This window comes from Triturus cristatus, chromosome 4_1 (genome assembly GCF_964204655.1).
Source record: "Triturus cristatus chromosome 4_1, aTriCri1.1, whole genome shotgun sequence".
NCBI lineage: Eukaryota > Metazoa > Chordata > Amphibia > Caudata > Salamandridae > Triturus > Triturus cristatus.
The window spans coordinates 179,052,063-179,078,218 of NC_140585.1; the positions used below are offsets into that span (position 1 = coordinate 179,052,063).

General features: G+C 41.8%; 1 protein-coding gene across 1 annotated transcript; it reads left to right on the top strand.

Moving 5' to 3' along the window:
• Nucleotides 1-20,833: 20,833 nt before the first annotated feature.
• On the top strand, nucleotides 20,834-23,560 carry LOC146853862 (olfactory receptor 8D1-like). The gene is made up of 2 exons (XM_085650947.1): nucleotides 20,834-21,743; nucleotides 23,526-23,560. The coding sequence occupies exons 1-2, from the start codon at nucleotides 20,837-20,839 to the stop codon at nucleotides 23,558-23,560; spliced, it is 942 nt and encodes a 313-aa protein (XP_085507073.1). The 5' UTR covers nucleotides 20,834-20,836.
• Nucleotides 23,561-26,156: the final 2,596 nt, after the last annotated feature.

Genomic DNA, 26,156 nt, shown 5'->3' on the forward strand with positions numbered 1-26,156 from the left:
GTTAACTTATTAGACCTTACCTCCACATACAATACCAAGGCAAGATCCACCAGGATCTATCATTGCACTTAAGCTGACAGCTTGCAAAACGAAGTAACATCTGGTGTTTCAAGACTTCGGCGTCCACAGAGTGCACAAACCATAGACGCTTGACAAAAGATGGATAACGTGAAGACACCGTGTTGTCACTGGCATACATGTCGACTTGCAGGAAACTTTATTGACTAGGATCGCAAACACCGTGGTTAGCAGAATAAAGCTTGTACTCGGCAACTCTGCACAAATCAGGAACACCAAAAGGAAAAGCAACAGCGGACGCCAACCACAAGATGGCAGGACGCTATCAACGTCGCAGCAGAGTGGCTCACGGCGCGTCGGTGCACACCGTACGTCCAAAAGCAGCTAGGAAGCACAACAGAAGATTCCACCATCGTCATGGAAGGACGTCATCGAAGAAACAGCGCGATCTCCTAGATACAGGTAAGTGTCCACGCGCTGATTGTAGCGCGCGTCTCAGCTTTTTGAATTTAAAATGAGAAGCCACTCCAACTGTAAAACACTGCCAGTCGCCGAAAAATTGTACTATTGTTATTAACCATTGTATCATGCTGCATATAAACAACAGAGCAAACCACCCACACGGCACCAACGATGCCCAATGCAGCAAAGCGTTGAATGTCACCACTGAGTAGCGAAGCGTTGTATGTCACCGCTGGGTAGAAAACACACTCCGTAGTCTCCACAACTGTGCGGCATCTTCATCACGCTGGCAATGCCAAACCAGCAAAGTCGTGCCCCAAGACACCGATCAGGCACCTCCCCTCAAAAGTAGACGTCCAGAAATCCTCAGATTCATCAAACATGCAGCAGCTGTATAAATACTGATATTAGTGGAAGTAGTGGTCACTCGCCTAGATTGAAAGTCCTGTCAGGCATCAAACATTGACCATTTGTTCTACTGCTGCAAGGAGATCGTTGTGACATAGTACCTTTTAATTAAAATCACTGTGGTTTTGGCAGCTCCTTAAAACGCTGCAACTGTCAAATAAGGACCCTTTAGTACAAGATATAATCCATGTGTGCAGCCACTACACACATTCCGTTTTCACATCTTTGAAATTGACATTTCCTTCTTTCTGTGGCTGGAACACCAGATATGGCTGTATTTTGACTACTCCTCCAACTCACTGTAATCCTTTAAGTGACAAACGTTGTGGCTGGAACACCAGATGCGGCTGTAGCTTAGCTATTCCTCCAACTCACTATAATCCTTTATGTGGCAAACTTTGTGGCTGGAACACCAGATGCGGCTGTAGCTTAGCTACTCCTCCAACTCACTTTATTCCTTTAAATGGCTGTGTTATTCCCAGGCTGTAGTGTCCTTTTGTGATGACACTTCTCTGTGGGCTGTCCATTGGAAAGGACACTGGTGGGGCTGGCGCTGGCTTTCCTGGGAATTCTTTCTTTGTAGATGTAGTTGCTCGTAGGATCTCTTAGTTTCTCCTTTATTTCCTTTATAGTTCCTTTGTTTCAGTGGTTCACCAAGAGTCTCTAGGGTTCAAGTGCGCTCGTCGCCAAAATAAATGTTGTGATCTCTGTAGATAGACACCTGGAGCCAGTTTGTATTGTTAAGCCATCTTTATTCAGTCTCCAGTTCAGGTTACATCTGTCTCTACTCCAGCCAGCCTAGTGTGGTACCAGCCCCACCAGGAGCAGCCTCCCTAGCTGCTCAGCCCATCTTCAACTGCCAACACTCATCCACTCAGACACCCAGGCATTCCATGCATCACAGGCACACCAACATTCTATGACCAACTCACGCTCTGGCTGAGCAGCTAGTGGCAGCAGGACTGGACTACATGTTATTCAATTAAGTAGGATATAACAGAAGGCTTTCTGCTGAGTTCCTCATATTTAAAGTTGAAATGGGGTGGGAGAAATTTTTGGACTCTGTCCAACCCCCTCTTGCTAGGAAACTATATGTCCAACTAAGGCATGGCTCTTTGCCCATTAGGGCATTTACTTCGAAATGGGCAAAAACTGACAATGAAAATTGCCCAGCATGTAACCATACTAGAGAAGACGTTAACCATGTCCTATTTTTCTGCCCTGCATACAGCAATATACGTAAATCTTGGCTTGTTCCAATATGCAAAAACGTGGGTTTTAGACACTGTATGCAGGCGTGTAGAGTTCTCAGACACGACACCTCTCCCCCTATTGTATTTGCTGTCTCCCGCTTCCTTTATGTGGCGTCGAAGGTCAAGTTTTAAAGTCCTTTAAATCATTGATATAGCTTGATACTTACTGTTTAATTCGCTTTTAAGGATATTTCTATATTTATTTTTTTATAAGAATCTCTTATCTATGTATGTATTTTTATCTGCACTTTTATGGTCCTCGACCGAAATAAAGTTATCAATGAATGAATGAATGAATGATAGCCCTTTGATATGGGAAAACCTTATAATCATTGAATGTTATGAGAGGTTAGACTACAAAAAGGCACAATAATGTTATTAAGACAAGATGCACATTTTTTGAAAAAATATTTTCACATGGAATTTTAGAGGGCTTAATGCACATGTAAACAGATATATATGAAGAGGCTGTCAACCTTTTTAAGTTGAAAGGGCTCTGTATCAAAAACCATGGGTTGCTGCATGTACCACTTATGGGTAGCCATTTGATGCAAAGTTGTGCATAAAACAGTAATTTGTTTAATTTGAGGCTACATGACAACAAAAATCAAGATTTGTGCAGGATTGTGAATAGTATATCAAGATTTTGCATCACTTTTGTAAACTTATCAATAGTGTAAAGATTTGATAAATCTGGCCCCCTATGCAGGGTCATCCGCAAAACATTAACAACCTGTACATTAAATGGTACAAGTGGGTTCACTGCACTTATTGTGCCACCCACTTAAGCAGCCTTTTAAGAATGTCTTCGGCCTGCCATTGCAGCTTGATTGCAGTTTAAAACTAACATTTTAACCTGGCAAAACAAACCTTTTGTCAAGCTTAAACATTCCTTTTCTAATACATACTAGTCACCCCTACAGTGGTCACAAAACAGTGTATTTAAAAAGCTGGACATATACTTTAACATTTAGACGTCCCAGTTGTGAAAAACTATGAAACTGCTGCAATGCCTGCCTCTACCATAAGAGGACATCAGGCTCATTAATACATTTAATAAGTGATACTTTTCAATCAGGAGCAGGTCAGAATGTTGAGTTTTGTCTAAACAAAATCTAATTTAAAACCCACTTTAATTGTAAAGTTTTATTTTTAAGTCACACTTCTGAAAATGCCTCTTTGAGAAAGTTGGCATTTTCTTGTCCTAACCTTTACTACCTGCAGCTTATATCCTTGGTCACATGACTAGTTGTAGTTGGCACTTGGTTTTTGTGTATTAGTACAAAACAGTGAGACAAAAGTGGATAGATGTTAGCAGTATGAGTTATCTCTGACTTGATAGGGTGCAGGGCGGTCACCTAACACACACACACACTCACAAAGGGATTCACATTAGTCTTTTGTGCCCCCAAAAAGCTTTGGGTAGGGAAAGGAGGCTGTAAATATCAGATACGGTTGTAGGAAAAGGTCTCTAGAAGTTTCTTCTACTTCAAAGTGGGCACCAGGTATAAATAATGGACCCTCAGACTTAACTCTTCAGTACACTCCTGGACCTGTGGATGACTCAGAAGAAAGACTTCTCTGCTGCCCTGCTGCAAGAAGGACAGCTACTTTACCCTGTTTTTGGTGCCCTGCAGACCTACTGCCCTGCTGTCTGAGTGAGAATGACTGTATCAGCACCTTTAGCTGAAGATCACCAGAGTGGCTCAGGGTTCTGTGGCTGGCCTCCTTATCAGAGCTAGAAGGACCGAAAAGTCACCAACCACCTTGAAACCCATACCTGCACTCTGCCTGCTGTGAGTCCTACCCCCCAAGTGGTGCCACCCCAGTCCTGTACCTTTGGAATAAGGGCTGAAGGTGTTCTGCGAACCCAACTGTGGTCCCAGCAAAACACATGCAGTTTGACACATTGTCTCACAGCTCCACATAGGAACAGCTATTGCGCAATTCAGATCTTACATCTTCTCCGAACCTCTGCTGCCAAAAAGCATCCTCGGCATGGGGCATTGCATTACAGCCCCTCAGCTCCTCAGATCCACGTCTGCGAGGTGCACCCTCGATGCAGGGCCTTGAAAGGCAGCCCGCAGCTCCCGACAACCACCACTGCGTGACACATCCTTGACATGGGACTTTGCAATGTTCCATAACCAGTAACAAAAGAACTTTTTTCAGTGGGCCTAACTTTGTCCCTGTGCCCAGCTCATTCTCCATTTCAGTGAGCTTGAACTTGTGTCTTTGTTACAGTGTGACCATATAACCCCAGTTGGCTCTTTGTCAAATGATTTATTACATTTTACTCTATTTTGATTCATTTGTGTGCAAGTTTTTCTTGTGTTGTATTCTTCACTTTATTGGCGAGTGTGTGTTGCATAAATACTTTAGAAATTCTCTCAAAGTAAGCCTGATTGCTTTTATGACAAGCTACCAGAGGGTTGAGCACATGTTAGTTTTGTGTTTGCTTGTGTTTTACACTGACAAGAATTGTGGTGGTTGCTTGAGTAGGGTTTCACCCCCCCCCCCCTTAACCAGTAACTCAACCCGCTATGATTGTAGACATGATATGGAAATAAGATGTCATCCAACCCATGAGTATTTACAACCAGCTGGCAGAAACACTGCTACTTTTCAGAACCTCCAACGGATATGTTTATTAAAACTGTATCCAAGATACTCATTCCAAATGCAACTGTAAAACTGTATCCAACAGACGCCTATCAAACGCAGCTGTAAAACAATAATGAAGAGTAGATTCTGTCACACAAAGGCACGAGAAGGCAGGCACTAGAAACAAAATCCATGTAGAGGAAACAAGCACTTATTTAATACTTGAGCAGTTTACATCAGCTCTCGACCCATTCCTTGTTGCAGTTGCACCAGACCACTATGTTTACCTGGCCCTCTTTTTCTGACTACTTTACTTTGGATGTAAAGAGACAGCTTTTCTTTTATACAGATGTGAACTTCCAATGCCATTATACAGTGTGTCTGTCAATGAGCATTACTTTACATTATATGCCTTTCAAACCAAGTTGTAGCCTGTGAATTGACATGTTCATTTCCTCCTTACAGTGCTTAATTTGAGCCATTGGTTGCCGGTGGGCTAACCAGTGCTCATTTTCAGACAAAGGCACTTATTTTTCCGCAGCAGACATTTCCTGAGCAAGAGAGGGAAAAACGTACAAAGGGGAAAGAAGTAGAAAGATAAAGACAGAAAATCCATCAGAAAGGGAGAAAGCAGGAACCTGAAAGAGTGAGATAAATGGACAGAAAGTGTCTTGTAGTGTATTAAAGTGGCAAGAGGTGGATTCAAGACCACTCAGCCTTGGTATTTGCTATTTTGCTCTTTAATAGAGCCAGCTGCAATCTTCTGAGATGAGCTTTGGGAACCAGCACTCAATATTTTACAAATCAAGCACTGCCTCCCTTGATGTCACAACCAGGAGCCTTGCCTCTATCTTTTGTATAAACCAATAGGAGATGATGTTGCAGTCATAACATAAGTAGACATATGATGACCAATAGTGATATGTGGAATTACATGTACTATATGTGCTGACTAAACGTTAATTAGTACCTTGGACATCTCCCTTTTTCCCTGGTGTTTCCAGCTGCTTCTGAACTTCCCTCTTTCTCCTAATCACCATCTGCTTTCCTTGCATCAACAATTTCTCTGCACTCACACAGCAGACCATATAGGAGACGAGCCTACACATTGGCAATGCACACAAGGTCACACTCACAAGCCTGCACATGTGTGTGCACACACACACTACTGCTATCCCACATTCAACTTTCTTCTCTGTATTCCAGTTATTTCTCCGCTTTGTTGTACAAACACAGCCTTGATTAAACCTAGCACTACCAGTTTCACTAATGACTGATGCAAGTTAATCCAGAAATGATGGTATTATATCCAAGGGATTTGGATAGATTCTCAGACTGAAACTGCCTGAAAAGTTATGATGTGGCAGGCTTCCCATGAATGTTTGTGCAAAGTCACTTTTTCACTGTGTTTATTGATGTCTCAGAAGCAGTGAAAGGAAATGCATTATTCACAATGCAAATGTTGTGCAAACATAGTATTGCAAGTAGATTCAGTCAACTTTATATCAGCCCTACTTTCCTATAGGGAAATCTGTGAACATTCTTAAATTTTCCAAAAGTGCACTTAATATGAACACATAATTTCATCAACAATCTTAGTTTACTTTGATCACAGCCTTAAAAACATAGGCAAAGTTAAATGCATTAATAGGATTTAAATACATCATACAAATATATAAACAAGTATTAAGAAGATAAAAGTTAAGCTTAAGAATTAATCCAGATCCTAAATGAAGGTTATTCATTATATTAATAGAGACACTAAGCAATCTAGACAAGGAACAACAACTTTATGGGTAAGGTAACGTCAATATACTGGGATGTTAGGCCTGGTCATTAACAGCCACAATCCCTGGCAGGGTAAACCATTAAAAGTCACAAAATTACCACTTGCTTAAACATAGAAAGCAGTCAGTCAGTCTTAACTTAGAGGCAATGTGTAAAGTATTTATGCAGGACAGAAACAGTAATAAAAAGAAAGCACGCCACAAGATAAAACCAAAAGCCTAAAAAAAAAAAAGAGTAAATTACAATAAAGTATTTGACACCAAAATTACAAAGTTCAATCAAATTAGAGTTATGAATTTGCAAAGCTTTTAGTAAAACTAGAACTACTTGGGGGTTAGGAATCACTCGGGCTGGGTCCAGGTGTGGGTTAAGGATGGCAGGAGCTTATTATTTCCCTCTGGCTCTGAACAGGAGGCAGCAAACCAGCTATTGGAGACACAGTAGTAGTCTTGGTTACAGGTGAAATGGCAGGTCTCAAGAATCAGGCCTGAGGGTTTAAGGAAGGCTTCAGGCAGCAAATGTGTCCTTCTTGGTGCAGAAAAACAGTCTTGTGAATCAAATAACAGACTACAGCAGCAAGCATCCCTCTGAGAGTCATTCTGCAGGTCCAGAAATTAAACTGAAGAATGGGTCTGAGTGCCCATTCTTTTTTATCTGGTGCCTCCTTTGTGTGTGAGAAGTTTCTGGAGGTTCTATGAAGTTCTTGGAATTTCCTGACTCCAGTGCCCTAGCTCCAACTGGCTGCAGAGAACAATGCAGTGGTGACAAGCCCTTTGTGTAAATACAGGGTAGAGTCTATTCAGTTTCAGGTGGGGATGTGCCCAGCTATGCCCCCATCCTGCCAGCAGATGGCCCATTTAGGCACACCTAATCCCCCTATGGTGTGTCTGGGAGGAATTGACAAAGTACTTACAGCCAGCTTCACCCAGTCTGCAGACACTAAATGGCAGAGAGCAGGAAAATGGCAACTTTATAAAAGTGGTGTTATCAAAATTGAAATTTAAAATCCGACTTTACCATTAAAGAGAATTTTTAATTGCAACGTCATAGATACAAAACATGAAATGCTTCTCTGTCCCTACTTAAAAGCTAGCACTTACTAAATGTAATAAGGCAACCTAATATCATCCCATGGGACAGGTAGGCCTCACAGTAGTGAAACAGGAATGTATGGGTTTTTCAATACCAGGATATCTAAAACTAGAAAAAGTACATGTCCAACATTTTCAAAACAATTATTCTGCTCTTTGGGCTACCCATTAGCTATCTAGGGCCTACCTTAGGGGTGACTTAATGCAGTAAAAAGGGAGCTTAAAGCTTGGCAAGAGAGTTTTATTGTCAAGTCAAATTGGCAGTTCAAAACTGCATTCAGGCTGAAATTACAGGACTGGTACATGTTTTTGGGGGCTACTTAAGTAGTTGGGTAAATAAGTGCTGCTGGCCTAAGCGTAGCATTTAATTTACAGGCCTGAGTATATGGTATACAACTCTGTTGAAATTGTAATAGTATTTACATCTATATAGCGCTTACTACCCCTGACGAGGTGTCAGATCACTTTTCAAGGAATAGCACGCTACTCCGAAACCCAAACAGGATTAGTGGGGAATTAGCATACAGAAATATGAAATGTATTTGAGCAGTGGACATGTGTGTCTGTTAGTTAGGTTTAAAATGATAGAGAAAGTATAGAAGGGTCTAGAAAGTGTTTATTTAGAGCTCATAGCAACATGAGCAGGTTAGGGATAAGTAGAGGGGGGAACCTACATCCTCAGTATTGTGCATAGTTGTCATCACATACATAATAATAATAATCCACATTTGTAAAGCTCGAACAATCACCCGTGAGGGTCTCTAGGCACTGGGGGCCATTGGGAAGATTAAGCAAGCTATTGCCCAGAGTCACATGGTGCTGAGCTAATCTGCCGCCGGCGCCGTGGATCGAACCGTGATCCCCAGATTCCGGAGTCAGTCACCCTGGCCGCAGCGCCACACCTCTTCCCTAAACATACATCAACATTGTGTTTACTGATATTGACATTGTTATGCGTGCATAGATTATGGCTTACATTGACAGTGATTTTACTGGTATCTACATTGTTATGCATGAATAGATTATGGTATACATTTACATTGTTTCTACTGGGATCAACATTGTTATAAAAGACATTCCATTTATTGGTATTGCCGTGGTCATATATCATGGTGTGTAATTATATCGTATTCATGGATATTAACGTTCTCCCCTCTAGTTGAATTTTCAACCACTTACCATGATCCCCAACATAACCCTACATTACCCTCTCTGAAGGGTAACCCCAATGTTTTGCCCTCCTCCTATTTTTGCTGAAATCTTTTTGTTGGCCATAGGACTCTGAGCACTCTGCATCTAGTAACCAGCACTAAAGTACATGTGTTTCTCCCCTAAACATGGTGACATTAGTGTATACCTGATTGGCATATTTAGTTTACCTCTAAGTCCGTGTAAAGAGGTATACTATATACCTAGGGCCTTTAATCTAAATTCTACTAGTGGGCCTGTAGCACTGATTGTGCCACCCACACAAGTAGTCTTTCAGAACTGCCATTGCAGGGCCTGTGTCTTCTGTTTGCTGCATCTTCGACTTGGCATTTATAACCCATTGCCAAGCCTTAAACACCCATTTTATTACACAAGGTCACTTCTAAGGTAGGCCCTAGGTAGCCCTTAGGGCATGGTTCCATGTAAGGTAAAGATAGGCCATGTACTTTTAACATGGTTTACATGCCCTGGTAGTGACAAACAGCTACATTATTTTTTCAGTACTGTGATGCCTACTACTCTCATAGACTAGCTTTGGGAACTCCTTAAAACCCTTTTAAGCTGTAATTCCAGGTTAAAAAGGAGTAGCTAAATCATGTTTTATATTTATAGTATGGTAATAATAAATACTCCTTAGTGGTAAAGTTGAATTTCACATTACTATTTTAGAAATGCCACTGTTAGAAAGTAATAAGAGGAAAAAATGCACTAGCCGTCATGTTTAAATCGCTGTTAACGTTATTTTACAGACTGAAGACCATTAAATGAATTAAGTGGTCTTAAGCATTTATTTACTATATCCATTTAATTTTTTGAGATATAGTTCATTTACTTCATAGGTCAGCCTTAACACATTTGACAACATACATCAAACAATACATGTCAAACAAAATTATATGTAAAACAAAACATTCATTGTGGTACACAAAGTAACAAAAATGACATACATTAATAAACCAGTCTTGTTTTTTCAAACCTGCAACAACCTAGCAATTATTTTTACAACCAAATTCTTTGTATATACTATGGCGCTGCTGAAACAAGGGGAATTATTACTATGCCTAGTAAGTAGGTGGACATTTATGCAACTCTCTACAAAAGGCAAAATAAATCAAATGCAAGTTCTCCATGGTTCAGGGTGCCGACGCGTTTGGAGTCCCAGGGTGATTGGAGGGGTTCTCTTCAGGGCGTAGTAAGAATATAATCTTTAATAATAGGCCTGAATGTCAATTACTTGGTTGTTGCAGACTGGTGTTTTTTGACTGCCAACGCTCAAGATTTTCTGCTTTTCCATTTTTCATTTGGTCTCTGTTAGTGGCATTCAGATCACTTTGTGTAGGACTTTTTTTCTTAATATAAACTCCGGGATGGATCTCCAAATCAGTCTTCACTTATGTGTAGAAGTTCTGGGTAATTTTGATCCACAAAGCTGTAGACGCATTGTATTCGGAGTAGGATCAGTCTTTTGTCTCAACACGCAATGGTTGTATTATACAGTTTATGCCTAGCAATGCATGCCCGATGAGGCTGTGTATTCTTTCAAAAAAACAAAACGCAGCTTGCTTATTTAATTAAGTCTTTTGGCGGAGGGTCTCGGTTTTACTGTGGACACCGTCAGGTCAAATTCCCATCATTAGTTTTTCTTTAAATGTCAATCTACTGATCGGGATTTGACCTGACGGCATCCATGAGGAAACCTAAACCCTCTGCCAAAAGACTTTGCGGCATATTATCAAGAAACGGCGTTAAAATTATTGCCGCTTTAGCGGCAGAAAACTGCCGCTAAAGCGGCAATAATGGGCTTGATAATATGCCCTTGAGAATTCCCATAGAAGTCCGTTTTCTGGCATCAACATGGGCTTCTATGGGACTTCTCTGCGGCATATTATCAATGCCCATTATCGCCACTTTAGCGGCAGTTTTCTGCCGCTAAAGCGGCGATAATTTTAACGCCGTGCTTGATAATATGCCCCTTTATCGGGCATGCATTGCTGGGCGTAAACTGCATAACACAACCATCGCGTGATGAGACAAAAGACCGATCAAAAGTGACGCAATGCAGGAGTTGGTTGTTAAGAAGGAAGCAACTCCAGCAATGCATCAGAATACAAAGGTGAGTCCCATTCTAAAAGCAGTGCGCCTTTGTTACGCCTGGTTTGAGTAGTCGTAAGCATTTTGATGCATTGAAATCATGGAGTGATGCAGTGAAATGTTGTAAATTTCACTGTGCCAGTTTTACTCTGTATTTTTGTGTGGGAACGCCTACCGTGCATACATTTTAACTGGCGCAGGTATAATGTAACACAGGGCTCTTCAAACTGATGCACTGGACCTAATGCATCAGTTTGTAGATATGGTGCAGTGTGGTTCACTCATGGCTCCACCACAGTGTCAAAAAATGTGATGCAGCAACAGCGCAAAGGGCTTGTAAATGAGGCCTCCAATTTCTAGCACACTCTACAAGGGACATATAAGTACATTTTACTATGGTTAGGGGAGTGAACACAAGCACTTTAACACTAGTTAGTTCTAAGATCAACAAAAAAGAATTTCAGCAGAAATGAAGGTAAACAGGCAAAAGGTTTGGGGTAAGACAACCCTAAGGCTGACAGGTCTAACATACACTTTAAACACTCTGGAGGATGCTGGTGAGGTTGATATGGAAGGTTACCCCTATCATTCCTGATCCAGACCACAGGGTAAGGTAATAGAGATGTGACCTGCATAACCAAAATGCAACTTCATCACCATAAGGGGTATGCTCTTGTGTATTGGTGATGGTATTAGAAACTCCTATAGTAAATTATGTATTGTAGTGATGTGTGAGCTCCAACCAGCCATCCAGGGAGGTATGTCTCCTAGCAAGGGACATATATCTCCTGCTGTTAGCAGGTGGTGAAAAAATATGGTGGTGATCTGTCTGCTTACATTTGAAGGGGTTGATTACTGTCTCTAAATCACCTGGCCAAACCAGTATTTCTAATTGTGCTTTCTAAAATATTGGCTGTGTGTGCTGCTTCTGATTTAGTGCAAACATTGGGAGACACACCCTCATAATGTTAACAAAATTATTGCATGAATTGCTTTACTTGCTCTACACTGAATTGACCTACTTTTCGTGTTCACTCTCACATCATGGTCCAGACCCTACACTCAAACACAGAGTTAGGTCACAACTTCAACCCTGACTATCTTTTTCGACCTCAGCGCTTAGTATCAGCAGCATTTCTCACCCGCCCAGTTACTCTCTTCACTACAATGACACCCTTTCACATTGTCATGTTTATATTTGTCACACTAAAGAGGAAAAGTACTCTAGGAAAAAGTCTCAAGTTGTACCCAATAGCTCCATTAATGATCTGGTACCTTCCCACAACACTAATATGCACCCATATCCCACTAAGCAACTACCAACATCCCAAATGTGTCTAGAAAGGAACGCCGTAAGCCCCTGAATCCAAAAATGCACTGTGAATGGCAATAATCTAATTTCAATCCTAATCGAAATGACCACAGTCTCCAACATGGAAACCTTCAATCTCAGGAGTGTTCTCCACAATTGCTTACCAGTGTCTAAAAAGTGTGGCTATGACTGAATCACACAATCTGGATCTACCTGCACATCCTACCATGCTATCAAGTTGCTTGCCTTGATTGAGAAGGTAAACTTGGGGGTGGAGAGGCAGTTATCCATACATTTTCAATACATTGTAACTCTCTAAAACTGACTATTCATCAACCTTTTAATGCTTGTCTGTGGAAGTAAAACCCTCTAGAATAATTTCCATAGCATTGCACACTATCAACCATCCACCATGGGATAGTCTCCTTTGGAGCAATGATATAATTAATTGTAGGAATGTCAGCTCTTCTGCAACACACATCATTCTAGGGACTTCAGTCTGCACTGTGCAGAGCAACCTAAACTCTGCAGAAACCTCCTTGAAAAAGTCACAGTCAACAATGACCGTAAACAATTATGCAAAAGCCCTACTAATATAATATCAAAGGCAATATAACGCACTTAATATATTTGAGAAAAAGGAATCGTCAAGACTGGCTCACTCCTACCTATGGACTGGTCAAACCACCTCTAAATACTTTTGAATCTTCCATACTAGACATCATGAGAGAGTCAATTTAAACATCATATGTCCTGGATCAGCAACTTCAATAATGTTAACCCCATACACCCTTTAAAAAAAAGATCTCAGCAAAACTACTCTTTATGCTAGGCAATAGAAAATCCAAAATCTTCGCTGACCCCCAGTACATTTGCATGCTGAAAAATACCCTCCTTAAAAATAATATAAATTAATCTCGGGATGTGTGATGTTGAAACTTGGCTCACCAAAAGACCACTTTGAAGAACAGAAATCCCATAGAGAGCATATAATGCCTAAGGAAAATATTTGAATTGGGAAGGATTTTACCAGGCCACAGGTTGCCAGGTCATCCGGGAAATAAAAAACAACTGAGAAAAATTCTCAAATTTCTTTGACAACAAAATAGAATAATCACACTCCTCCTGAAACATCATCTGACATGAAATTGACTGATGAAATATCAGCATATCACCAAGAAAATGCCCTACTCTGATGTCCTAACCACAATCACTAGCCTTATACACCAACTTATACATGCTCCAGAATAAAACAAACATCTCTTGCTACTTTTTTGCCAGTGGCATTAAATTTTACCTAAAAGTAACATCACTTGAGGACATAACTGTGCATGGAAACAATGAAGTAACTACAGTCTTAGATTACTTTACGTCACCTTTTGCTCTCTCCTCATCAAAGTAACACTCCTATACAAGCATGGGGAGATGCAAGAAACAATATCAAAAGTAAACCAGTTTAGGAAGGTGCCTCTTTTGACATTGTTAGCCTCCACTTTTTGCTTGATGTCTAATGTGATTTAAAACTGTAAGTTCACTAGTTCCCTGTTAATCAGGTTCCTAGTGCGAGCTCTCTTTCCCAAAACTATACTGTGTTTGGCACAACTTCAGCCACCGCTATAAGTCCCCAGTAAATGGTACCCCTTGTGCCAAGGTCATGGGTACTGGAGAGGATCGACTTGGGCTACAGCACAAATTGTGCCACTTGAGAGACCCCTCACCAAGACCATGTAAACTGCCACTGCAGGCTAAGAGTTTTGGTGCAGAGAAAACGAAAGAATTGACATGGCACACAGCCCTGTGTGGAGTATCGTCATACACTGCATGGGGTATAGGTATGTAACCCCTACTGCAGACCTCAGAGCTCTAACGCATGGTGCACTATATCCAATGTGTGGCTATTTCTGCAAGTGCTGATATGACCCTGAAATATCTGAGCCAATCTTAGATAGTTTAATTGCACAGGGAAGACATAGAGAGTACATGGCTTGAATGTTTGTCATTACCAATTTCTTAGCTCCATGATGGATTCACCCTACCCTAAAATGTTTGGTACCAAACATCTCATCTTAATAAATCCTCACTGATGCAAGTGTTGGATGTATTAAGAAATGCTCAAAAGAGACCCATTAGAGGGTCCCCTGAAACCCTATCAAGCACTGGTGTAGTCTCTGTCTAGTTTCAGCCAGTCCTGCACCACCAGACATATTTCTGTCCTCATGGGGTGGGGGCCAGCACTCTCAAAGGCCAGGAAAAAAGCCTACTCGGGGCGAAGGTACTTCACACCTCCTCCAGGCCGGAATGGTCTTCCGAGGTGGGAAGCTTCAACCCAGGCTTCCCCAGATAGTGGGGGATGCCAAACCCCCATCCTGCTCCACATTTGGAAGGAAGACAGGCAGGAAAATGAGTTGGCTGAGTAGGAGTGTCCATATTCAGCCAGCACCATTTGAGATAGTGGCAAAACATGCTATTATGGCTAGGGTAGAGCCCCTTCCCACAGGAAGAAGTCACTTAGAGGGTGTAGACCCCAAAAGGTAGATAGCCCACTGGCTGCTACCTGTCTCTTACTTTAACACCTCTAAAGTTTGTATTTAGGTGGCATCCCTTGACCTTGAACCTCAGATTGGATGAACAAAAAGAATATATAGACAAAGAAGAGCTGCTACCCAAGAAGTGAAGCCCTGCTGCAGTCAAACCTTCCCTGCTTCCTTGAGGACTCGACAATTGTGGTTGTGCAGTCTTGTCCTTAACCTGGGAGGACTACAAGAACCCTAGAGCTCCTCCAGACTTCACAAAATCAGCAAGAAACTCCCTTGGGGTGTTCAAAACACTCCCCAGCACAGCACAGCCACCAAACCCCCCCCCAAAGAAACCACTGAGTCGTGTTGATTGACATGCTGCTCCCCTGGGACCCCGATACAGCAACAAAACCAGAAGATGTACATCATCGGGTAGGCCAGTTCTTTCTCCCCACCAAATTTGGAAAACACCAGGACCTACCAGAGCAGCACCTTACCAATAACCGAGGCACTGGACTCCCTTAAGCAAACAGAGAGACAAAGAGTTTGTGTGGGACTTCAACTACCCCAGCATCAAGCACCCATCGAGTGAAATCAAGTCCCCTGAGATCCACCCATGAGTGCCCCAGCTGTCCCAGAGTTGCCTCCCGAAGTTGCCTGTTCCTATTCACAAGCGCATTGCGATGAATGGCCCGACCAGCACCGAGAACGATGGCCAACTGTGTTCCAGTGATCCTGAGACCCTTGCAACCTCCTCCCTTGAGTGGGACCGCCCCCAGACTTACCTTTAAGTCCACCTGTGCAGTGTCTTTTCAAGTGGTCCCCTTTGTTGTAGCACACCAGCCACCAACAACCTCAGCACCCATGTTCCCGGCCAAATCCAGGCTCTCCCTATCTTCTCCTGCTGCAACATTGGCCCTCATCCTGCTATCAACCTTAAATAAGAAGGTGAACTTTGTGAAAGCATTGCATGATTTTATATGCATTTTTCAAATTTTCTCCATTGACTTCAATGGTTCCTAATCGTTCACAAGTAATATTTTAAATAAACTGAAAAATCAAAACTTTAAATGTACTTACTGTAAATCAAAGTTCTTGGTCTTAACAATAACATAAAAATCGGCATTATTTTTATAAACTGTTCTCAGATTTATTCTTGAGTGTGTAGCTCATTTATTGCTTCTGTGAGTACAACAAATGCTTAGCACTGCCTTCTGATAAGCTTAACTGCTCGCCCACACTACCACAAATAGATTGTTAGTATTATGTACTTTTGCCTCTGTAAACCAATAAGGAACTCACTGGAATCTCTGCATAGTGTACTTCATTTTAGTACATTATATAGAGAGCCATCTTCCTACAAGCAACCGTTGATGAAACAGCAATACCTGGCCTTTGCCATGGATAAGGACCTAAATATTCAGGTACTTATCATTTCCTTAGCAAGGAGGGCACAACAAAAAAATCTGACTTCTTTGGAAAATCAAGCCTCCTATTATGACTGATGATTTCAAGACTATTGTACACTAGTGCTTCCAAGTTTGACTTTGACAAATCCCTTGTGACTGGCATACTTAGTATACACGTAACCCTTAGAAGAGCAGAACTAAATTGTTAATCCTGTTTTGTATATGTCTCCAATAGATAGAACCTCTTCTACCCACTACTGATCAGCCTCACCATGAGCCAAATAGAACCCAATAGAAGCCAGACACCAGTTCAAATTAGTGTGTGTTATCCACAAAGCTCAGCATTGAAGTGCAATAATCTATCTGGCCCATAGATTGATAATTTCAAGTGGAACCTGCTGTTGGAAATTGGTTAATTAGTAGTAGCCAGAACTAGCATTTTCTGGTTGGCTGAGGCGGGCCTTAGCCAGGCAGAACCTACCACTCCAGTCAGGGGTGGGAGATTACACTCACTATATAACCTGCGCTCACCCTTGGGTAGCTTGGCACTGAGCAATCAGGCTTATCACATAGGCAATGTGTCAAGCATTGGCACATCACTCTCACACAAGAGACTTCCCATGTGATGTATATAGATAAAGTTTGTATTCAACACACACACTAATTATCACAAAATGAACATCATGAATTTATGGGCATAAATCAGACGTGGAAATATTAATAGCAGTAATAGACCCAACCGTGTTTAAATGACATTAGTAGTGTTCGCACTTGGGAAAGATCCTTAGTTGCCCCCAGCACCCTTATGTGGTGCGAAACATTGTAAAAATTAGGCCCACCCTGGCAATTATTATAATTCAATACCACACTGTTATAGGGTACACCCCAGATCACAATGATCAGAGATGAGTACACACAGATAACTGCAACATATTTCAGCAACACTGTGGGCCAAGGACACACAGGTAAAACAAATGTCAAACATACTATTCTTTTGGCAAGGAATCAAAGTGTAAAGCTAGATTGCTGGCTAATGTGATCATTAACAGGTATTCCTCATGCAGTTACTTCCATGCACTCATACATACTCTTACTCAGCACTGATATGCGGTGCCACAGATATCACGCAGGTCAGTATGGAGTGCACTCACACACACACACAGCACTGTAATGTGGTGCAACTGATATCCAGCAGTGGCTTGTCCTTACGGTTTTCTGTGAAATTGATAATTATTCTTCTTGCTTCTTTCACGTCACTTTACACTTGAGAACCTCTGTAAGCACTTTTCAAGCACCTTATGGACTCACCAGAATAGTATTTATTGAATGTATGCATCATTGATAGAAAAAAATATAAATTGAATTGATTTCACAGTTCTTTGTATATTGGATTACGTTTCTCTCTCTCTCCTTATTAATCAATTTGTGTTGATTCAAATACAGGATTGGATATCATATATTTGTCCATTTTCTCATTGTGAATAAGACCATGTGTTGATTGTATTACTTTCTAGAAGTGACATTCCTCATCTAATGATGACAAATCCATTTTTACTGCCGCAGAGGCTTTGCCAACATGAATATAATAATATAAAACATTATAAGGCTATTCCACTGCAGCCACTACTGCAGCCATTCCCCCATGTTAACCCAGGGGAAGAGCAAACCTAATATTTAATGAAAACACACATAGGTATTCTTTACTACCTGGGCAGAGAACACAGGTGTGCCTGCCCCGCCTTTCACCTACCACTTGCTTCACCCCTCACTACTCTAGTGGTGCTCTAGTGGTAGTCAATGGTCCCCTCAGGATTTGCTAGGGCTTGGAAAGCCCACCCTGAGCATAACTGCAACTACACAAACATAGGCCTACAGTGGCAGGCTGGACACATGTCTAAAACACCTTAGGTGCCAATGTGCACACACGGGCCTGCATTGGCAGGCTTAACACATGTTAAAACACGCTTTTGGTGCAAGGGCACACACACAGACCTGCAATGACAGGTCTGACACGTGTAAAAACATCAGGTAAACACCACTTCATCACGTGTAGGAAAGGCACACACACTTCCCCACTGCATTTACAGTGCAAAAGTGCCCAGAGTACTAAGGCCACAGGGAGAATTAGCAACAACCCAGTGGTATCCCTTGGGAGGAGTCGACGTCCCAGGTAGAGAAAAACCACGGGGCATATTATCAAGAAACGGTGATAAAATTATCGCCGCTTTAGCGGCAGAAAACTGCCGCTAAAGCGGCGATAATGGGCTTGATAATATGCCCTTGAGAATTCCGATAGAAACCCATGTTCCAGTGTCAATATGAGCTTCTAATGGAATTCTCACGGTCATATTATCAAGCCCATTATCGCCACTTTAGCTGCAGTTTTCTGGCGCTAAAGCGGCGATAATTATAATGCCGTGCTTGATAATATGCCCCCACATGTGGGTTCATCACTACCTGGGCATGGAACACCCATGTGTAACTGTCCTGAGTTTCACTTACCACCTGCTCTGCCCCTCAGGGATTACCCTAAGGGTGCTATAGTTTTAGTGAAAAGGCCAACTCAGGGTTGGCTAATGAGTGACAAATGCCAACATAAGCACAAGCGCATCTGTGCACCCACAGGTCTGCAGTGACAGGCCTGATACATTTTTGACAGGCTATTCTGGTGGGTGGCAGAATCAGTGCTGTGTCCCACTACTAGCCACCGCAGTACTAACCCTGGGTATGTGGTGTACCATTTTACAGAGCATCCATAGGTACAGCACTTAAACCAAAAAATTAAGCACCACTTCCTTGCATGGATATGAAAGGCCCACGCGCTTTAACACTGCATTACAGTGGGAAAGTGCCAAGAGTCCTAAGGCCACAAAAAGAAACTCAGCAAAAAGAACTGTATTGCCCGACAGTAATGTAAGTAGGGACTTACCACTAGTAATAAAGCCACAAACATAATAAGTGCTTCAGTCATGGTGTCAGTAAATTATTCCCTTGCTCAACCGTTGGTAACTGGCAATGAGCAAGCAGATGTCATGTTGGAGACAGGTGTATAAAGCATTTAAAAACACCAGTACATTAAATAAGTAAGACCCAACAAACAATAAAAATCAAACTCCAAGTTATAAACATAGGTTATATTTTTATGAACAAATACACCAAAACGATAAATACCCTATGTAGGGAACTGGAGATATGAATTTTCAAAGAAAAAACAGTTTCTAGTTCTTAAAAACATAAAACGCCAAATTGAGTTATCTGGTCACGCTTGACTGGGACAAAGTCGAAGTTTTGTGTTGAATACACTAAGCGGGAGACCTCAATCAAAATTGATCACTTTTCTGGATATTTTTCTCTAGACATTGATTATATGTATACCTTTAATTCAATGATGATACTAATGCTTAAATAGTAAATATATAAATACAAATGTTTTATAGAAGACATAAAACATTACCCTATTGTACTACTGCTATTAAAACAATTGATTGCTGTGCTTCTCTACATGATATACAATTCAATAAATACAGTACAATGTGCAGAAGATGTTACAGGCAGACTCATAGGGCATTGCTTCACTTCCTCATGGTCAGAGAAAAGACAAGCTTCTCACTCCCTAATATGTAAAGCATTCCCTTCCAGCACCACAAAGATTCACTTACCTGTTGCTTCCAAGCTTGAAACACTTGAGAATTAAATTATTTGATTGTAGTACTACTGTTCTGTACACTCAGGGAACAAGAGCATCATAGGTAATCTTAACAGAGCTCATTTTTGTGTGTGATGCTTGTATTATTCTGTTAAGATTTAACATGTTAAATAGCTAAGATTTAAGTCTTTTGTTCATCCCTCACATGCATTTTTCTTGAAAGACTTAGGGCCTTATTATGAGTACTATAGTCCATAGGACTACTGCGTTTGCGGTGAAGGTCCAACCACCGCCACACTGCAAGTCTGCCTGCAGCATTAGGAATGTTGTGTTTGGACTGCCACAGGACCACTGTCTCCACCAGGGATCCGGGATCCTGCAGAAGTGGTGCGGCAGTCGGCAGCACTAATAGACTGGCGGTGCCACTGCAGCACCACAGAGCATATTAGGAGTTGCCTGCCCATGGCTCATTTCATGGCAGCGAGAACACCATGAAAAGGATAGCAGAGAGGCAAGTAATGGGGCCCTAGCAGGGCCCCCTGCTGCCTCTTGCTCTGGGGGTTCAAGCAGGGGGGTACATGTTGTGCCCCCCTGGAATTGCCCCCTCATTCCTGCATGGTGTGGCGTGCATGAGATGGTGCGTGTCGCACCATGCAGGAACTAGCAGTCAGTGCTCTCACGCTTTGCAAGTTGAACTCTCCTAAGAGCCTAACAGGCCACGATCATGAGACTGCCACAGCACGTCCGCCCAACATGGCATACACTCATAATACAGCAGACAGGCGCACCACAGGCTCGGTGGTCCTCCTGCGGATGGCATGGTGGTGGTGCCGCAGGAGGACCACCAAACTCTTAATAAGGCCCTAAATGTGGATGCAAGCAATACATTTAATTGTTTCCCCTGCATAAAAGCTGTTATGGTATATGCAGAATTCATTGTCTTAAGTTTGTTAATCTGTTTCAGATAAAGTGTCTCATAACATGTACATCTTCTTCTTTCTTTCTTCATCATCCAGACCAATAAATGAAATGAACAGGACCTCAGTGACAGAATTCATCTTACTCGGTCTCACAGAAGACCCAACGCTCCAGCTCCCCCTCTTTGTCTTCTTTCTTCTTGTCTATGTTATCACAGTACTGAGCAACATCAGTATAATCACTTTGATTAGGATATCTGCTCATCTTCACGCTCCCATGTACTTCCTACTCTCTCACATGTCCTTTGTAGATGTCTGCTACTCCACTGTCATCACACCCAATATGTTGGCAAATGTCTTATCAAGCAAAAAAACGATTTCATTTTCTGGATGTATGACACAAATGTTTTTATTTGGAGCCATGGGGAGTGTGGAGGTGTTCATACTAGCAGGGATGTCCTATGACCGGTTTGTTGCTATATGCAATCCATTGCTTTATACAACTATTATGACCAAAAAAGCTTGTGCATACCTTGTGGGCGCAGCTTATGTAACAGGCTTCGCTCATTCTCTGCTTCACCTCCTTTGTCTTCTAAAGTTGTTTTTCTGTGACTCTAATATAATCACTCATTTCTATTGTGATGTGCCACCACTCCTGAAGCTCTCCTGCTCTGACATCTCTCTTAATGTCGCACTACTAATTTTTGTAACAGGTGGCCTCATTTTAGGTCCCCTAGCCCTGGTACTTATCTCTTATGCTTACATTATTTACACCATACTGAAGGTCAAATCTTCTGAAAGCAGATGGACAGCATTTTCTACTTGCTGTTCCCACTTTGTATGCGTCATTTTATGCTTTGGTACTCTTATATTTATGTACTTAAGACCTCAGTCAAAATATGCTATGCAGCAGGACCAGGTGGCATCTGTGTTTTACGCAGTGATAATTCCAATGCTGAACCCTCTGATTTATAGCCTGAGGAATAAGGATGTCAAAGAGGCCTTGAGAAAACTAAGGCCCCAAACATAAGCACACACATTCTACTCTTAAGTGCTTTTCGAAATGTGCATCACATTGCATGTGAATATAGGTGAAAATGCAATAGGCAATATGTGTTTATCAGAAAATATCTGACAGCTTCAAGGACATGTTAACTTCACTTTTTTAAAGGCTGATTGCTAAAATATTGTTATTGCAAATAAAACAAACACAAAATATTCTCAAGTGTATATGAGTATAAATAGTGATTTGTGTTGCCTGACGCTAAGTCTTCGCTAATCATCAAAAATGTGGCTTCACAAAATCATCTGGAGAAAAGCATTACAATGATGATTTTGAAATTATGTTTGTATTTTCTAGACTATTCCTATATGTTATGAAGGCAAACAGATTCAGAATTGTTATGTTAAAATAAAAGTAAAAGAGTGTTTTTCGCAAATTGCTGTTTAAGTACCATCACCTCGCCCCTTCATACCCTTGGAAACACAGAAATGCACAGTAAACTTTCTCTGAGACCCTTCCCACAGGTTTTCAAAAAATTCAAGGACACTCAGTGGATGCTCACACTCATGTTTAGATACACAGCAGTTGGTGAGATTAATGTTTCTGAAATGTGAAAGAGCATCTTCAGTATAGCTTCCCTCCCTCACAAAATAGGTACAGCACACTATCAGCAGTAAAAGTGCCACTCACATAATCAGGATTATCAGTGAAGGTCTGCCTCTCTAACAGAACAGAGACAGTATGTATATCAGTTAACAAGATTTCCAACTCACATAAACCGTATAACACATCATCCCTTACACTACAGGTATTGTTAGACATTAGCAGTGCAGGTTCATGGAACAGATACAGAAGTGCAAGTTTTCTTCCTCCGCAGAACAGGCACAGATACAAAAAAGCAATGAAATCTATTATACTAGAGCAGCAGTGTAAGTTTCCTACTGTCACAGATCAGATTAGGCTCAGGAGGCATCAGGCAGTGCTTAATTTGTAAAATTGTAAGTGCCAGGGCTCTGACCAGCAAGCCACTGCAGCTTGCACCAATCATCTCCCTTGTCATTGCTGCCAAAACAACTACTAACCATCTCTCTCGCATGTAAATGCAACATTTCAGATTATTCCAGGTCCCCAAAGCTGAAGGAATAGCTAGGGAGGCAGGTATGAGCATTTTTTTAATGTATATTGTTTTCCTAAACAACGGTTGTACTGCTCATCTCTAAATTACATAAGCATCGCCACCATGTGGCAGACTGCCCTAAGTATGGCGTTGACAAGTAGGTGTCGGTGCCGAGCACTGGAAACCAATTAAGTGCTGGTGCTCAGGACCAGAAAGTGCCGGCTCAGATTAAGCACTGTGAAGCCTCCTCTCTCATATAACAGAAGCAGCATCACATGCATCAGCTGTGCAAACAACCTTGCCTTTCCAATGTTTATGTTTCAGTATGGTTGTTGGTAAGTGCCGGGATGGTTTACTGATTAATCGGTTAAGCATGGATAGTGTAGTATAATAATCACATGCTATGTTATGGTATGTTATGTTACATGTGGGAGAAAATGGCTGCAGTGATACATGAGTAGATAGATCAAAAAGTGGATGATAATGTGAGTCGGTAGACAATTGAGTGAGCGAGATGTTAAATAGCTTATGAGTTTATTTTGATAAATGTGGAATTTGTGCAAGTAGATGGATGAGTAGATAAATGATTATGCATTTGGATGGAGGATACATGTAAATGAAAAATGCCTATTGATTTATGGGTAAGTTTAAAAAATGGGTGATATCAGTTTGTGTGCATTGGTCGATTAAAGGTCACTTTATGTATGTGGTATTAGTACATACCTATGGTGTGCCTATGGATGGTGGGGTTGGCACGTAACCAGCAGGACAAACACACAAACAGGAAAAACCCAGATTAGTCCCACAGATAGGCAGCAAACCCACAATAGTACTGGTAGATTGGCCCCAAGAAAACGCATATGACTGGAGGGGCACGCAATCCAAAAACATCATAAAGTTAGAACCCACATGAAGTTAGGAACACTCAGCCAATCAGGGATCAGAACACACAACACACACACTGATAACGCGCTCCCCATGTTGGACATCTGGACCGTTACACATTGGCCCTCATTGTGTGCGCCAAAGTCAAGATCCACCTGCATTTGTCTTCAGGTGGAAGTCATTTATGGCTTTATGACTATTCCACATTTCTCTCCCAAAACAGGATCTATGAATTGTTTTATGATGCTTTAAGAAGTGTAATAAAAAGATGTTAAAAACAACTGCACTTTGAGACAGTCGGCAGACCCCAAATCTGTAACTGTGCTCCCTTCAGAAGTGTTTGATTAAACCAACTTTTCCTGTTTTGCCAAATGCCTCTTGTCTTTGTTTTTCAATGATACATTCATATTCACTCTGAGAAACGTGCCGCTGCCTGTGGTAACTGTTACTGCCACTTTGTTTTAAAACAGTATTGAATTCTGTGTCAAGCACTGGAATAATTGATGCACTGTTTTTTAAAAATTGAATCTGAAAACTCACCGCACTATTATTCGCTGTAATACCGGCTCGACTCACTTCCTGGTAGAAACGCCTACCTGAGTGCCAAACAGAGAAGAGGTGGAGGAGCTAAGGCTCACCACAGCTACTAATGCCGGTAGAAGCGCGGGAGCGATCACTATGAGAAAGGTGCCGTTGCCTGTGGTAACTGTTACTGCCGCTTTGTTTTAAAATATTATTAACTTCTGTGTCACACACTGAAATAACTGATGCACTGTTTTTTCAAAATTGAATCTGAAAACTCACTGCGCTATAATTCGCCGTGATACCGGCTCGACTCACTTCCTGGTAGAAACGTCTACCTGAGTGCCAATCAGAGAAGAGGGGGAGGAGCTAAGGCTGACTATGGCTACTAATGTCGGTAGCAGCGCGGGAGCGATCACTCTGAGAAAGGTGCCACTGCCTGTGGTAACTGTTACTGCTGCTTTGTTTTAAAATATTATTGAATTCTGTGTCACACACTGAAATAACTGATGCACTGTTTATTAAAAATTGAATTTGAAAACTCACCGTGCTATAATTTGCCGTGATACCAGCTTGACTCACTTCCTGGAAGAAACGCCTACCTGAGTGCTAATCAGAGAAGAAGGGGAGGAGTTAAGGCTGACTACGGCTACTAATGCCGGTAGCAGCGCGGGAGCGCAACACGCAGCAGGTGCGTCGGTGGCCCATCTGGGCTCGTCCGCGGCCGACCGGGGCATGGGCAAATCTCTATGCCCAAATCACAACCTATTCTGCGACCAAACTAAAAATGCTCCACTCAAATGAGCTGGCAGTCAACCATCTCACTCATGCTAGTATAGCCAAGAACGGGATAGCGGAAAAAAGCTCCTCCTTTCCCGAAATTTGTCACCCTATACACTCTATAAAATGCATTGATCTCCAGGCTTTAAACGAGAAAAATGCCCTATTGGTTATCAATCTAAACTCCCGCTCTACGGTTAAACACCAACTAGATATGCACAACCTGTTGGTGACTGAGAAACCAGATATCCTACTGCTAACAGAAACCTGGATAACACAGGATTCCTCCCCTGTCATTCTAGCAGCGCTACCTAGCGACTTCTACATCCTCCAAGCCCACCGCCCTCAGGGAAAAATGAGGGGGGCTGGCAGCTATAGCCCACCAAGATTTTAAATTCACATCACTTACTTCCCTCGACTTACCACAAGTAGACAACCTAGTGATTAAACTAGAATCTGACTTTGCCCCTTTGGTCTGCGTTCTACTCTACAGACCACCACAGAGCATGCCACAGTTCCCACAGTCTCTGAGTGAACAGATGACATATCTCATAACAAATCATGCAAAAGTACTGCTGATTGGTGATTTGAATTACTTCGCCAACGACTCATCAGGTAGACCTCACTCAGCTGAATTAACAGATTTACTCACAGGGCTTATCCTCAGTCAGCATATCACCACCGCCACCCATATTAAAGGGCACACACTAGACCAGGCATGGTCAACCAACCTGGTTATGACCAATCCAGATGTCACTACCTGTATATCACCATCTCATCAAATTCTCCATAAACAATCTCACCAGACCTAAAACATCATTACCTGATCCTGGATCATTTAGGAGCTGGAACACTATTGACAAATGTCAATTCTTAGAGACATTAACTAACACAATTCCCATTACCCAGTCCTCCATCAATCAGAGTGAGAAAAACATATCGGACTGGCTCCTGACAGCCAGCAATAAACATGCCCCACTTAGAAAAGTACATCGAGCACGTCGCCATGAAGCCCAGAGATATTTTTCCACTGATTTATAGAAATTAAAACTTGCTCTGCGTCAAGCTGAAAGGAAGTGGAGAAGTAAATACTTGCTTGATGACAAAAGCACCTACTTAGCAGCA